Consider the following 15,639-nt stretch of genomic DNA (forward strand, 5'->3'; position numbering starts at 1 on the left):
CAAGTTAATAACCTTGATTTTTTGTTACATTTTCATTTCTTATAGATAAATATTGTGTAATAATTCTTTATCTAAAAAGACTTATGTAATCATATTTAATCGATCGTGTGCATGTTTGTGCACGTGTCATGATTTGTCTTGTAATCATCTTTTAATAGGTTTCTTAGTACTTTGTATCGTAACAGGAAATCCTACCAATCGGTTAAGAGAATCTGAATTGTTATTTGTGACTGTTTGATGATGACGTAAAGAATTACTCTTGAATGTAATGCGTTAGAATGACTTGTTGTCTACTAAACAATTTTTAAGTGCGGCATGATTTGTTCTTATACGAATAGCTATAATATGTGTAATACAATTGATCATGGATACTAGTAAGAAACATAATAATCCAAATCCAAAATTATCGGCGAATTTTTTTAGTAAATTAGTATTTTGGTAAGTTTTTCATATTCATAATTATTTTATTCATAATTTATTTATTTACATAATTTATTATTTATACTTTTCTAAAAACTAACTATTTTATTATTACATTTAAGGTGGTTAAAACCCCTATTTTGGTATGGAAGAAATCATGATCTTGAACTTAAAGATATTTATAATGTTATGCCAAATGATGTTAGCCAACATCTTGGAGATAAACTTGAAAGGTAAATATTAGTATATTTTATATGAGATTAATGAGTAAAGATGTTCAAATAAATTCAAATAAATTGTGTTCAAACAATTTATGTTCAAATAAATTTATATCATAAAATATATTTACATTATCTTCATGTTTAGAAATTGGATTAAAGAGATAAAATTAGCAGAGGAAACTAATAAAAAGCCTAAATTTTTTAATGCTTTAAAAAAGACATTCGCATGGTCATTTGCTTATTATGGAGGATGGCAATTTTTTTTAGCAGTTATTTTAAGGTAAATAAAAAATTTCTTATGTTATTGTGTTATTATGTTATTATTGTTATGTTATTAATTTGTTATGTATGTTATGTTTTGTAATTTTTTATTATAAATAATATTATAATAATATTCATAATTTATTCATAATTAATTATTCATAATTAATTTCAGAGTTTTACAACCATATGTATTAGGTTTTCTTATTTGGTACTTCGATCCTAGAGCAACATCTACTGCCACTGAGGCATACATTTATGCTTCATCTGTTGTACTTATATCCTTACTTGGAGCTTTAATTAATCATCACTCTATGTTAGGTTTAATGGAAGTGGGAATGAGAATGAGAGTAGCATGTTCTTCTTTAATATATAGAAAGGTGAAACAAATGATCATTTAAAAATTTATATATATTCAAATATTTGAAATAGATTTTAATTTCAGATTTTGCGTTTATCAAAATCTTCTACCAATATTACTACTCCAGGACAAATTATAAATTTACTCTCAAATGATGTAGCAAGATTTGAACAATTGTTTATAGCAGTACATTATATTTGGATATTACCGATTCAAGGTGCTCTAATTACTTTCATGATATGGAAGAGTGTAGGAATTGCATCTTTAGCTGGAGTTTTTCTTATAAGTATTCAAACTATACCTCTTCAAGGTATGTATATTATTACAATGAATATAATAAGTTTTCTTTTAAAACTTTCTATAGTATATTTAATTAAAAAAAAAAATGCTAATTGTAATTTTATTTTAGGATATATGGGAAAATGGATATCAAAATTGAGATTAAAAATTGCAATTAGAACAGATGAAAGAGTACGATTAATGTCAGAAATAATTGCTGGAATTCAAGTTATAAAAATGTATACTTGGGAAAAACCATTTGAGAATTTTGTTAGTCTTATCAGAAGGTTCTTTTCTATGTTTTATCATATTATACAAATATTATCTATTACTAATTTTACTTAAATACATAATTACTTTTTAGTTATGAGATAGACATCTTGACGCTTACATCGTACTTACGAGGTTTTACTTTAGCTACATTTGTATTTACCGAACGTACCACATTATATTTTACAATTATGGCATATGTACTTCTTGGAAATAGTATATCTGCTGATAAAGTATTTTCAATGGCTCAGTACTTCAATATTCTTCAACTTACTATGGCAATATTATATCCTATGGCTGTATCAGCAGTAGCAGAGGCTTCTGTATCTATTAAAAGACTTGAGGTGAGCTAATTATCATTCTTTATTCCATGTAAATTTTTTGTAGTTTATGGCATATAAACATATATAAACACATATGCAAACATTTTAATATTTTTTTAGAATTTTCTTTTATTGAAAGAAAATAATAACATAATTTATTCACAACAAGCTAATGGAGATGGTAATATTATAATGAAAAATATTACAGCATCATGGACAGAAAATACAATAGCAAATACTTTGCATGATATTAATGTTGAAATAGAATCTGGTAAACTTTATGCTATTGTTGGTTCAGTTGGTGCAGGAAAGGTGATATATTAAAAAATAATATTGTTATTTCTAATATCAAATAATCTTAATTACATAATAATTTCATTTACATTTTCAGAGTTCATTTCTTCAATTAATTTTAAGAGAACTACAACAATCACAAGGAGAAATACGAATAAATGGTACTGTATCTTATGTTAGTCAAGAAGCATGGTTATTTTCGGGTACAGTGCGTAACAATATACTTTTTGGACAGTCTTATGATAAAGAAAAATATAATGAAGTTATTAAGGTATGTGCTCTTATTAAAGATTTTCAACAGTTTAATTATGGAGATAGAACTTTAGTTGGAGATAGAGGTGCAGCACTCAGTGGTGGACAACGAGCAAGAATTAATTTAGCAAGGTGCATATTGATAAAAAAATAAATTATTTTATTAAATTATTTTTTTATATATATTTAAAAAATTATATATATGATTGTTATAATAGGGCTGTATATAGAAATGCAGATATTTATTTATTAGATGATCCATTATCAGCAGTTGATACTCATGTAGGAAAACATTTATTTAATGAATGTATAAAACACTATCTTCGAAATAAAACAAGAATTCTTGTAACTCATCAAATACAATATTTAAAAGATTGCGATTATATTATTTTATTAAATAATGTAAGTAATAATAATTATCATTATACTATCATGTTAATATTATTAATGTAATGTTTATTATAGGGTAAAATCGAATATGAAGGTACATTTACAGAACTTCAAAGCAAACGTATAGATTTTTTAAGAATGCTTTCAACAGAAGAAAATAAAGAAAATTCAGAAAGTATGGAAATTGATGAAAGTACTACATTTGATACATCTATTAATTATAACAATAGTAAAGATGATGAAGAAATGGAGCCAAAAGAAACTGAAGAATTAATGGCTAAAGGAAATGTTTCTAAATCTCTTTATTGGAAATATTTTCGAGCTGGGGGTTCTATTCTAATGATTCTAACTTTTATATGGTCTCTAGTCTTGGGACAAATAGGAAGTAGTGGTTGCGATTATTGGGTTGCTTATTGGTTAGTATTTATTGGTTCTTTGTTTCTAAATTTCATTCATAATGAAATTTATTTTATATATTACAAAAATTGTTATTTTTCTTTTTTTAGGACAAAAAAAGAGGAAATGCACATTAAATATTATATTAATAATAATTATACACTACAAATATTGAAACAAAATCTCACAACTTCATTTGATGGAGATATAGATAAATTAATGAACAAGACATTTTTATTTGAAATAGATAATTTTAATGATACAATTTCAAACTTTTCAACATTAGAAAATAACAGTTTTGATAATTCTGTTAGTATTTTTATTATGGTTTATTTTAATTTAAAAAATAATAGCTATTTTTCTTTTATTATTTTATATAGGCATGGAATATTAACGCAACTCCTAAAGATTTAAGTTATCTTGATCGTGATACTGCTTTGTGGATTTATGGAAGTTTCATCATTACAAGTATACTGTTGACATCTATAAGAAATATCGTATTTTATAAAATATGTATGAATGCCAGTAAAAATCTTCATAATCTCATGTTTTCATGTTTATTAAAAGCGCCAATGCTATTTTTTGATACACATCCTTCTGGTAAATGTATCAAATAAGAATATATAATTTAATTATTATTATATAATATCTTAATAAAAAAAAATATCATAATCTTAAATTTTAGGTCGCATTCTAAATCGTTTTTCAAAAGATGTTGGATCGGTAGATGAAATTTTACCGAGAACAATGATAGAATCTATTCAAATATTTGCAGTAATGGTTGGAATTTTAGGACAAGTTCTTATTATTAATTGGTGGACAATATTTCCTATGTTTATTATGGGTTTCTTATATTGGAAAATACGAAATATTTATCTTAATACTGCACAAAATATGAAACGTTTTGAAGGAATTAGTAAGTTCATTTTATAATTTACATTTAAAAAATTTATTAGATAATTTAATTTATATATAAGAAAGGTTTAATCAATATGATATTATTAATAATTTTTTTTTATAAAATTTTAGCAAAAAGTCCAGTTTTTTCCCATGTAAGTTCTTCATTATTAGGATTAACAACAATTCGTTCTGCTTGCGCACAAAACATGGTTCGTAAGGAATTTGATGTTCATCAAGATCTTCATACTAGTGCTTATTATTTGACTATAACAACAAGTACTGCTTTTGGATTTGCATTAGATATCGTCTCTATTTGTTTCATTGCTTTTATTACATATAGTTTCATTGTACTTGATGATGGTAATTTTTTTAATTTATATATTATCAAAAAAAATAGTATTATGTAGCTAAAAAATATATTTATATATTTTTAGGAAATACATTTGCGGGAAATGTAGGATTAGCCATATCTCAAGTATTAATCTTATGTGGAATGCTTCAGCATGGAATGCGTCAAACTGCAGAAACGATAGCACAAATGACAAGTGTAGAACGAATTCTACAATTTACACAACTCGATAAAGAAGGACCATTTGAAAGTGAACCTAATAAAAAACCATCTGCACAATGGCCTTTTAAAGGAGAAATTAATTTTGATCATTTGTACTTACGTTATGAAGACTCAGCACCACCAGTTCTTAAAGATTTATGTTTTACTATTAAACCTGGTGAAAAAGTAATTTATTTATAAAAGTTATAAAAAAAATTATATTATTAAAGAAAATCACTTTAAAACTAATATTAAATTTTATGTTTTTAGATAGGAATAGTTGGTCGTACTGGTGCTGGTAAAACATCGCTAATATCAGCTTTGTTTCGCTTAGCTAAACTCGAAGGTTCTATTTATATAGATAAGTTAGATACAAAGCAAATAGGTCTTCATGAATTACGAAAAAAAATTTCAATTATTCCACAAGAGCCTGTATTATTCTCAGCAACGCTTCGCGATAATCTCGATCCTTTTCATAATTTTGATGATACTACTCTTTGGTCTGCTCTCGAAGATGTAGAATTAAAAACGAGTATTTCTTCTTTAGATTATAATGTTGAACAAGGAGGAGCTAATTTTAGTGTTGGACAAAGACAATTACTTTGTTTAGCACGTGCAATTTTAAGAAATAATAAGATTCTACTTCTTGATGAAGCTACAGCTAATGTTGATCCAACGACAGATGCTTTAATACAAAAAACTATTCGACGAAAATTTAAAGATTGTACAGTATTAACCATAGCACATAGATTAAATACTATAATGGATAATAATAAAGTACTAGTTATAGATCATGGAATGGCAATTGAGTTTGATCATCCATACATTCTACTTAAAAATGAAGAAAATCATTTTACTAGAATGGTCAAAGAAACTGGAAAAGTAATGTTTGAACAACTTAAAAAAATTGCAAAAGAGGTATGCTGAATTTGTTTGTTTGTAATATCTATTATAACAATTTGTTAATATTTTAATATATTTTTATTAAATTTTAGGCTTATGATGATGTAATCACTGATACAACATTACAATCATCATCACAAGTTATAGATAATGATGATAATTAGATTTTTAATAAATACCAATATTGTTCCTATTTAAATAATTCTTTATTTTATATATATAATGATATTTTCTGCAATCAAAACTTTATAAGTTAAATTGTATATAATATTTTTATGTACTTTTTTAAATTGTAATATTTTTATATACCATTTATAATACAATTTCTTAAATTCTATTTAATGTAAAAATATTGAGCACATACATTGAAAATATTAATAAGTAAAAATATTATCTATTATATAAAAATATTTTTGATATCATTTAAATATTTTATAATAAAAAATATATTTTCTGTATCATTTTATAAAACCAAAATAAAAATATATATAAATATATATTGTATATGTTCAAAAAGATTCCTATGTATTAAATATATTATATAAATGTGTAATTGTAATTATTTTTTAATAAACTATGTATATTATATATTAATATATTAAATGTACATTATATCAAACCAATTTTCAATTTATTATATAATGAGTAAATTTATTCTAAAAATACATAATTTTTTTTTACATTTTAATAATAAAATTTCATTATTAAATTAATTGAACAGAACCATTTTTAACTAAATCTGATACAGCATTATATTGTATAATATGTTGAGAACCTGATTCAAAATCTATCTCTTCATCCATTGAACCAGGAAGTATAATTCCATTAATCCTATTATTAGCCCTTAAAAATACATATGCTTTCATGTTAGGTTTTATAGTTAATTTATTAACTTCAAATGTCTGAAAATTTCCAGGCATATGTTGCAGAGCAATTGTTCTAAAAAGTGTTTCCATATTTGCAAGAAATTCTTTTGCAAATTGAAGTTCTGCAACCGTTAAATAACATTCTTCAGAAGATCTATTTGCTTCTTCAGAAAGTATATGAATAGTATATTTTTCAATTTTCTCTAATCGAGCTCTAAGATAACTAGATATCAAAAATCTAATCCTATCTAATTCCATTCTATGAATCATTAATCTTAAATCTCCTTTATCTAACCTCTTCATATTTTCTTCCATATGTGTAATTTGTTGTAGCATACAATCAACTAAATCAGACCGATGTGGTAAAATTTCAGGAGCAAATTTTTCATTTAACCAGGCTTCTTCTATAGCTAATAAAACACTCTGAGCTGTTAATTCTTCTTCTTCTTCTTGATCACTATTCTCTATTGTCAATTGTGCTTCTGAATCTTCCATATTTTATATCTTTTACAAAAAACAGTACGACGACAATAATAAATATAAACTATTATTATGTGAATTCGTATTTTAACAGTTTTCAATAGCTTAATGCTACGATATCGGTTAATCAAAAAATAATATATAAGAAATCAAAATCATTCCGTTATTATTTGAAATTATATCACGTGTCATATGATTGAATTCGATATTTCTCGTTATTTAACTTTAAACCGCGAATAAAATAAGCTTTTAAATTTGAATAAAGATTATTTATTAAAGATTATAATTTTCATTTTTTTATATTAAAGAAAGATATTTTATAATTACATACATATTATTTAATAATTACATAATTATAACTTATAACATATATGTAATATAAATATAACTTATAATTATAAATGACAATTTAAATGAAAATATTGATAAGAAAATCAAATAAAATTTAATAAAATTGAATAAAATAAAATAATAAAAAATAATAATATTTCTTCTAATATATATGAATAAAATGAATATTAATACAGAATTATGATTTAAAATAAAATTTAAAATAAATATGAAAAGATAAGAAGAATATCAAAGGATAATTATGATTTAAATTAAAATGTGAAAAAAATAGAAAAGGATATGAGAAAAAAATTATTAAAAGATAAAATAATTCTTCGTGTTTTACAATTTTTAGTTCATATTCTATTACTATTTTAATTTTATAAGGTTTCTGTTTCGATACTAAAAACACGTCAAGGTATTCTTAAATCCTCGTTAACTTAATAAAATCCTTCTTAAGACTTTAACATTCTAAGACCGTCTTAGGTTAGTAAGAATTTATAGAAAACAAGACGATTGGATTGGGTACATATGGTAGAGTCAAAGCATAAGATCGGTTCATATTTAAACGGACGTGAAACAGTTAAAACGAGCCGCATCCAACAGTGGACCTAACAGCCTTCCTATATCCTTCTGTTAAATTTAAATAACCCCGTGACCATTTCAAACCAAACTTACAGGACGTGTAGCTACTTGGATTAGTTCGTATTATTACGATTTTCTCCAAATAGACGAAGGTAAGAAAAAAATGATAATGTTTCATTCATTTCAAGTGTACTCTGGAAATTAATATATTAAAAATCATAATTTTACTAATTATACTATCTCTGATGATGTTTCAATTTACTTACAGTGATGTTTTATACATTGTAGAAAATTTTTTTATTTCGAATTATTAACTCGAACAACTTGTTTTGTTAAAATTAAACGATAAAAAAATATAGAATAAAATCTCAAACAAATTTTTGAAAATATAGGCTCAAAAATGATTGCTGTTTCGGGACCAAGTTATGAAGCTTTCTCTTATGGTGGCCAATCCAAATTCAATAATCAAACTGTGGTTGACAAAGTTCCACCTGATATGCTTCATCTGATTGATATTAATTGGTATCAATACCCACCATTAAATCCTATGTGGCATGGAATTCTTGGATTCGTAATAGGCGTACTTGGTTTTATCTCAGTTATGGGAAATGGAATGGTCGTCTATATATTTCTTTCAACAAAAAGTCTTCGCACGCCAAGCAATTTGTTCGTAATCAACCTTGCCATCAGTGATTTCCTTATGATGTTTTGCATGTCTCCACCTATGGTGCGTAAAATAATTCTGAGCTATCAAAATAATTTCAATCAATTGTAGAAATTATAGTCTTATTAAAAATATTGTCACAATTCAAAAATATGAAATAAAATTCAATGAAATTCGTTGCTTGATAGGTAATCAATTGTTATTACGAGACATGGGTACTCGGACCTCTTTTCTGTCAAATCTATGCGATGTTGGGCTCCTTGTTCGGATGTGGCTCCATTTGGACAATGACGATGATCGCATTCGATAGATATAACGTAATCGTGAAAGGTTTATCTGGTAAACCGCTGTCCATTAATGGAGCTCTCCTTCGTATAGTAGCTATATGGTTGTTCTCTCTCCTATGGACTATTGCACCTATGTTTGGCTGGAATCGGTAAATTTTGTCTCTTGATCGCGATTACATATATTTTAAATATTTTTCATATATATTTATTGATTAGAAATAACAAAATTTGCTCATATTCTTTCTTAGATATGTACCTGAAGGTAATATGACCGCTTGCGGCACCGATTACTTTAACAGAGGATTATTATCTGCTTCTTATCTTGTCTGCTACGGCATTTGGGTTTACTTCGTCCCTCTGTTCCTTATCATTTATAGTTATTGGTTTATCATTAAAGCGGTAGCTGCCCATGAGAAGAATATGCGCGAACAAGCAAAAAAGATGAATGTTGCTTCTCTCCGATCATCTGAAAATCAAAATACAAGTGCCGAATGTAAATTGGCCAAAGTATGATCCTATATGATTTTATATTTTTTTATCCTCATCTTATCAAACTTTTTACATAATATAATAAAACATTTTATAACTTTAGGTTGCTCTTATGACAATCTCTTTATGGTTTATGGCTTGGACTCCGTATCTCGTCATTAATTTTTCGGGCATATTCAATCTTGTTAAAATCAGCCCACTTTTTACCATCTGGGGTTCTCTCTTTGCCAAAGCCAATGCAGTTTACAATCCGATCGTTTATGGAATTAGGTAATTATATTTACATGAATTTAAATAAATTGAAAATGAATTAAATTTTATTCTTTTTTTTTTAACATTCTTTTTTCAGTCATCCGAAATATCGAGCTGCGCTGTTTACGAAATTCCCATCATTGGCATGCGCTGCTGAATCAACTACAGACGCTGTATCTACAACTTCCGGTACAACTACTGTTACAGATAGCGAAAAATCTAATGCGTAAAATAATAAACCACAAAATTTTTTTTTTCAAATCGTAACGTAAAAAATTCAACAATTAATGAGTATGGATTAAAACATATTTGACTAAGAGTCAAATATTAAATAATTTAATTTACTACAGACACGATTTGTAAACATAAAAAAACACACGTCTGATATAATATTAATTTTTTTTTCTATGAAAAAAATATTCGATTAATTAATATTTGAAATTAAAGCAATTGATTGTGTTCAAAAATTCGAAATTATAGCCTAGCAAGGAGTATATATCTATATTCGACGAAGAACAATTTCAGTATATGAAATTTTATTACACGATAAAATAAATAACATTTTTATCACCTGTGATTGAATATATGATTCGCATTTCACCACAATGCAAATCATTAATATTTACATAGGTATGATTTTGCGTAATTAATTTATTGTGTATCGATATATACATGGTCACTTTGGTATAGCAGCTCTACTAGATTAGTAAGCACATCACATTGCAAATAAAATATGAAGAGAGCATCCTAATATCTTAATTTTATAAAACCAAATAAATTCTGCAAGCAATTGAATTTTAGTATAATTATTTCCTGCAAACACTTTCTCCTTACAATCAATTTTCAAATGATATTCAATTTACAAAAAATTCAATTTTTTTTTTATTTATAATAAAAATTTATTATAAGTTTTTTTAATTTTCCGAAGCTTTGTCTCCTGCAGTTGCAGTTTGATCTTCTGTCGAGCCGCATACTAAGAAGGGTAGTTTTTCTTTCAATGCAGCTCTATATTTTGGATGACTGTATATAAAATATAAAACAATATTATTATTTTCAATTAAGACAATAAAATTAAAATACTTATACAAACCTAATTCCATAAACAATCGGATTATATATTGCATTCGCTTTTGCAAAGAGGGAACCCCATATTGTGAAAAGAGGTGTGATAAGAGATCGATTAAAAATTCCAATATAATTAATCACAAGATATGGTGTCCATGCCATAAACCATAATGATATTGTTGTTAGCGCTACCTGTAAAATATAATATATATATATATATATATATATATCATAAAAATATAATATATATATATTCATATATAATAGTTTAAATTATTTATGTATATAAAGTTTATTCATATTTTATTCATCATATCCTATTTAAATTAATAAATATTCTTGAATATTTTTAAAAATATAATACCTTTGCTAATTTCGCTTCAGCGCTAGTGTTTTGATTATCTCCAGATCGTAAAGAAACGACATTCATTTTTTTTGCTTGTTCTTTCATTGCTTTTTCATGAGCCGCAACAGTCTATAAATGGTGACGTATATAATTAATTATAATTATAATTATAAATTAATTATAAATATATTAAAATATAAATTAAAATATAAATTAAAAATGTTTAATTCCAATACATTTACCGAAACGATAAAATAATAACTGTAAATAATAGTGAATAATGGAGTATAATATACGAAAAAAGAATAAACTAATATATATGATTTGGAAGTCCAATCTTGAGTAAGATAATCTGTTCCACATGCTGTCATATTACCTTCCGGAACGTATCTAATTTATAAATACAATATGATAATTATTAAAGATATTTATTATTTCTTATTTAACAATAGGAGAATACATTTTTAAAATTAAAATATTACCTATTCCATCCTACTAAAGGTAAAATTGTCCATATTAAACCAAAAAGCCAAATACCTAAAATTTGAAGCATAGCTCTTTTGATAGTAAGAGGTGTTCCAGACATACCCTAAAAATTTTTTTATTATATTATTTTTATGATGTTAGTGTATCTATTTATATATAAATATATATGTATATATACTTTTACTATAACATTATATCTATCTAAAGCAATAGCTGTCATAGTCCATATAGAAGCACATCCACATAATGATCCAACCATTGCATAAATATCACACATTAAACTACCTAAATAAAAATTATTTTAATGTAAAATTTTGCAAAAAAGACAAATATTTTTAAAATTATAAATAATAAATATATTTATTTTTTCTTACCAAGAACCCATGTTTCATAAAAACAACAAATTACCATAGGGGGACACATAAAACCCATCATAATAAAATCAGAGAAAGCAAGATTTACTATAAGAAGATTACTTGGTGTTCTTAGAGATGGTGTCATTATAAATATATAAACCACTACACCATTTCCACACCATCCCATAATACCTAATATAATCATAACTAAACCTAAGATTTTATGCCATAATGGATCCAATGGTGGAAATTGATACCTTTTAAAATATAATAATACAATATAAACATTAATACACAAATTTTTTTTTTATTATAAAAAATAAATTACCAATATAAATCAATTAAATGTAACATCTCTTCAGGTACTTTACTAACAACTGTTTGATTATTAAAATGCATTAATTGTCTTGCAAATTGTGGTCCTGTAGTAGTTAGGGTAGAGATGTTTGAAGGTATAACTTCAGTAAAAAAAGAAGTTGTTATATTTAATGTATCCATTATTTACTAAATTTACAAATAAAATTTAAAACTACACAGAAACTACTAGAGAAAACTACACATTCCCCTTTTACACTTAACTGTTCATATCTTACTATAATTATGAATGCATTAGTCTTCTTTTATATCTTCAGTAAAATAAAATCCAATAAAGTCATCCAATAAAATATTCAAATAAATTTACATATAGTCCCAATAATGCATTTGTATTATTATTATATAAGTTTTAGAGTAATATGACATGAGTACTGTCATTTTAAATTTAAAATAATCTAGTCAAAGTGAAACTTTATATATGCTTTTGAATTTAAGTTAAAATGATCAATATAGATTCATATTTAAATCATATGATGTATTATTTTAATGTACAATTTAAAATAATTTAAAAGTATTTTATAATATCTATATACTTTATTGCATAAAATTTAATTACATTACATATATAGTATTATCATTTTATGACTCTTGAAAGTCTACGAATATGTTGACTGTACCCTTCTTGTACAGCTTCTTCTAATTGTTGTGTTATATATGATAAATTAATAGGATCAGTTTGAAGTAATATATGTTCAATATTTTCATCCTTATCAGAATTTTTTATAGATAAATCCAAAGTAATAAGTGGAGCAACTTGCTTTAATAATGCTCTTGATGCAATCTATAAAAAATATATTGTATATAAAATATAAAAATTTAATATATTAAAGATATATTGTCCAATATAACACCTGCACTTCAAATCTCCATTCCATGTCATGGTATTTTGGTAATTTAAATCCAATATTCTTAAGTGTATCTAATATTTCATCTTTTTTAACATTATATAATTTACTTAATATAATTTCCTGCTGTTCTGAAAAACCTAAAGATATTATAGAATCTCTAAAATCTTCAGAGTTTAACTGAAAAATTTAAATATTTAATTAAATATTTTATAAATTAACAGAAATATATATAAGTCGTTACAATTTATATTACCTTATATCTACAACTCTCTATTAATAAATTAACAAGTCCTTCAACTGAATTTTTAATTAAACTTACTTCAATTTCTAATTTTTCTGAAAATCAATAATAGTTAAATCAATAATACAAAGAATTTTTTCTTTGAACTATTAATATAAAAATACTTACGAGCTGCTGCATTATATAATTTAATATTTGGTCCTTTTTGCAAATAATCTAAAGCTAATTTGCAAAAATCTTGTAAAACTAAAAAAAATATATATAAATATATCTGTGATTATTTTAAAATGAAATCAATCGATAAAATTTTACATACCTTGCGGTGTATAATCTGTAAGAAGTAATACATGTTTCTTATGATCTGGTTTTAATGTTAATAACATGTTTTATTTTATTAAAATTAATATTGTATAATTATTTGTTAAATTTCATATATAAATAACAAAATTTTTAATCTTACAATTTACAAGCAGTTGTCAAACCGCCATATTTACAATATACTTAAGACTAAAGTATCGATTTATGTTTGTATCTATAAAAATGAAAATTTATATTATGAGAATTAATAAATATTTAATTTTTATTTATTCTTTCATAAAAATGGAATTTATAATATTATAATTAATGAACTATGGAATGTAATATGTTTAATATAAATTGTTATTAAGATATTTAATAGAAACACATAATGTTAGGTTAAATGATTTTAATATAAATTTTATACAAATTTAAAAAAATATGTTTAAAAAAATATGACTTAATATTATTTTTAGGTTTTATTTATTATTATTATTATTATTATATTATTATTATTATTATTATTATTAAATAAATTAAGTAATAAGTGCTTCACAAGAAATTTATTAACAAATTTAATTAGAAATAAGAATAATCACATTTGTGATTATACAATTTTTTTTGTTCTCTGACATTGATATAACAAAAAGCGACAACGCTGTAATTATTTCATATGAGAAATTATGCTTTTGGTTGAGAAAATGATGCCTTTATTTGAGCTTGTTGAAACATCTGTTGATATTTTTCCAATGTTTCACGATGTGTATCTTGTTTTTTATCTAATGTAGTTATCAATTCCTCCACTCTTTTCCTAAAATTATAATATAATTATATTAAAAAATCATTTGTGCTCGTCTTATATATATAATAATATTTTTCTTGTTTCTCATATTTAATTCATAAATATATAATTAATAACTTACAACTCAGAGGAGATATATTCCATTCGTTTAGCAACATTTTGTTTTGCTTCTTCTACATCCTGTTTAATGAGAACTGGTCCAATTAATTTAAAAACATCATCTTCTGATTTTAAGAGATCTAATTCTTTTTTTACAGCAATATTTTCATTTAATTGTCCATCCAACTGCTGTCTTTGACTCAATGCTTTGTGGAAATCTGATACAAACAGAATCTATGTGTGTACAAGGCAGTTAATTAATTATAATTGCATAACATATCATAAAAAATATAATTTATATAAGAAAATCAATAAAATACCTTTTTGAACTTGTTTATACTTGTCTAACTCTGTTTTTAAATTTTTTTGAATTTCTTCTGTCATATTTGTCTGAAATAGAAAATTATTAATATATTAATATAATAATAAAATAATAATTATTTAATAATTAATTATAATAATATAAAATATAAATATCCGATTACATTCTAAATATTAAATATATTTATTATAATGAATGAGCAAATATAATTTTCCTAATTCATAAGGTTCATTACAATTGTCTTGTATTTTACTAACTTTTCATTTTAAACATATCATACCATATTGGGATAATGTTCCGTAACAATCTTTTCCACGAATTGTAATATTTGTTAACAAAAAATAAAAGAAGTAGAAAATTTTATAAAGAATATCGGTATTCTTTCTAATTAAATTTGCTTAACCTATTTTATTTTAAGCCTTTTTAATGTTGACTAGCTTAAATGTGTTACAGATATACTCCACCAGTATATATATATTATTCAATACATATCCTAAGATATAAATATAGTTAATATCAAAATATAAGCACAATAGCAATATAAAATTATTTTTTATTTTATTAACAAAAAATAAAATATTTTACATATATTTTAAATATATATATATTTTTTAAATTATATAATTTTA

At 24.1% G+C, this 15,639-nt stretch overlaps 6 protein-coding genes across 7 annotated transcripts; 2 read left to right on the forward strand and 4 right to left on the reverse strand.

The window, feature by feature from the left end:
• Positions 1 to 67: 67 nt before the first annotated feature.
• Positions 68 to 6,116, forward strand: LOC122713028 (ATP-binding cassette sub-family C member 4-like). The gene is made up of 18 exons (XM_043933153.1): positions 68 to 438; positions 543 to 653; positions 787 to 921; positions 1,078 to 1,282; positions 1,348 to 1,573; positions 1,673 to 1,829; positions 1,907 to 2,156; positions 2,256 to 2,447; positions 2,527 to 2,813; positions 2,900 to 3,083; positions 3,147 to 3,487; positions 3,578 to 3,776; positions 3,848 to 4,067; positions 4,153 to 4,383; positions 4,497 to 4,727; positions 4,802 to 5,103; positions 5,188 to 5,835; positions 5,913 to 6,116. The coding sequence occupies exons 1-18, from the start codon at positions 365 to 367 to the stop codon at positions 5,982 to 5,984; spliced, it is 4,065 nt and encodes a 1,354-aa protein (XP_043789088.1). The 5' UTR covers positions 68 to 364; the 3' UTR covers positions 5,985 to 6,116.
• A 367-nt stretch (positions 6,117 to 6,483) lies between these two features.
• LOC122713031 (DNA replication complex GINS protein SLD5) lies at positions 6,484 to 7,306 on the reverse strand. Its single transcript, XM_043933157.1, has one exon. It carries the CDS (start codon positions 7,179 to 7,181, stop codon positions 6,525 to 6,527), a length of 657 nt encoding a protein of 218 aa, XP_043789092.1. The 5' UTR covers positions 7,182 to 7,306; the 3' UTR covers positions 6,484 to 6,524.
• Positions 7,307 to 8,058: 752 nt separating this feature from the next.
• LOC122713054 (rhodopsin, long-wavelength) lies at positions 8,059 to 10,077 on the forward strand. The gene is made up of 6 exons (XM_043933188.1): positions 8,059 to 8,233; positions 8,474 to 8,808; positions 8,934 to 9,181; positions 9,281 to 9,539; positions 9,625 to 9,791; positions 9,871 to 10,077. The coding sequence occupies exons 2-6, from the start codon at positions 8,482 to 8,484 to the stop codon at positions 10,001 to 10,003; spliced, it is 1,134 nt and encodes a 377-aa protein (XP_043789123.1). The 5' UTR covers positions 8,059 to 8,233; positions 8,474 to 8,481; the 3' UTR covers positions 10,004 to 10,077.
• Positions 10,078 to 10,406: 329 nt separating this feature from the next.
• Positions 10,407 to 12,572, reverse strand: LOC122712986 (rhodopsin-like). The gene is made up of 8 exons (XM_043933092.1): positions 12,355 to 12,572; positions 12,045 to 12,283; positions 11,849 to 11,955; positions 11,667 to 11,773; positions 11,427 to 11,574; positions 11,203 to 11,313; positions 10,864 to 11,030; positions 10,407 to 10,793 (listed from the first exon to the last, which is right to left on the reverse strand). Exons 1-8 carry the CDS (start codon positions 12,522 to 12,524, stop codon positions 10,688 to 10,690), a joined length of 1,155 nt encoding a protein of 384 aa, XP_043789027.1. The 5' UTR covers positions 12,525 to 12,572; the 3' UTR covers positions 10,407 to 10,687.
• Positions 12,573 to 12,915: 343 nt separating this feature from the next.
• LOC122712933 (COMM domain-containing protein 2) lies at positions 12,916 to 13,976 on the reverse strand. The gene is made up of 5 exons (XM_043932964.1): positions 13,807 to 13,976; positions 13,659 to 13,736; positions 13,503 to 13,585; positions 13,253 to 13,426; positions 12,916 to 13,182 (listed from the first exon to the last, which is right to left on the reverse strand). The coding sequence occupies exons 1-5, from the start codon at positions 13,871 to 13,873 to the stop codon at positions 12,976 to 12,978; spliced, it is 609 nt and encodes a 202-aa protein (XP_043788899.1). The 5' UTR covers positions 13,874 to 13,976; the 3' UTR covers positions 12,916 to 12,975.
• A 357-nt stretch (positions 13,977 to 14,333) lies between these two features.
• On the reverse strand, positions 14,334 to 15,564 carry LOC122712917 (prefoldin subunit 6). Of its 2 annotated transcripts, none has more exons than XM_043932944.1 (4): positions 15,291 to 15,564; positions 15,009 to 15,078; positions 14,711 to 14,906; positions 14,334 to 14,598 (listed from the first exon to the last, which is right to left on the reverse strand). In XM_043932944.1, the coding sequence occupies exons 1-4, from the start codon at positions 15,291 to 15,293 to the stop codon at positions 14,469 to 14,471; spliced, it is 399 nt and encodes a 132-aa protein (XP_043788879.1). In that variant the 5' UTR covers positions 15,294 to 15,564; the 3' UTR covers positions 14,334 to 14,468. The 2 variants fall into 2 exon arrangements, with proteins under 2 accessions (XP_043788879.1, XP_043788880.1); XM_043932945.1 differs by having other exon boundaries at positions 15,268 to 15,564.
• Between the last annotated feature and the right edge of the window lie 75 nt (positions 15,565 to 15,639).

This window comes from Apis laboriosa, unplaced genomic scaffold (assembly GCF_014066325.1).
Source record: "Apis laboriosa isolate Shangri-la unplaced genomic scaffold, ASM1406632v1 scaffold21_cov150, whole genome shotgun sequence".
Lineage (NCBI taxonomy): Eukaryota > Metazoa > Arthropoda > Insecta > Hymenoptera > Apidae > Apis > Apis laboriosa.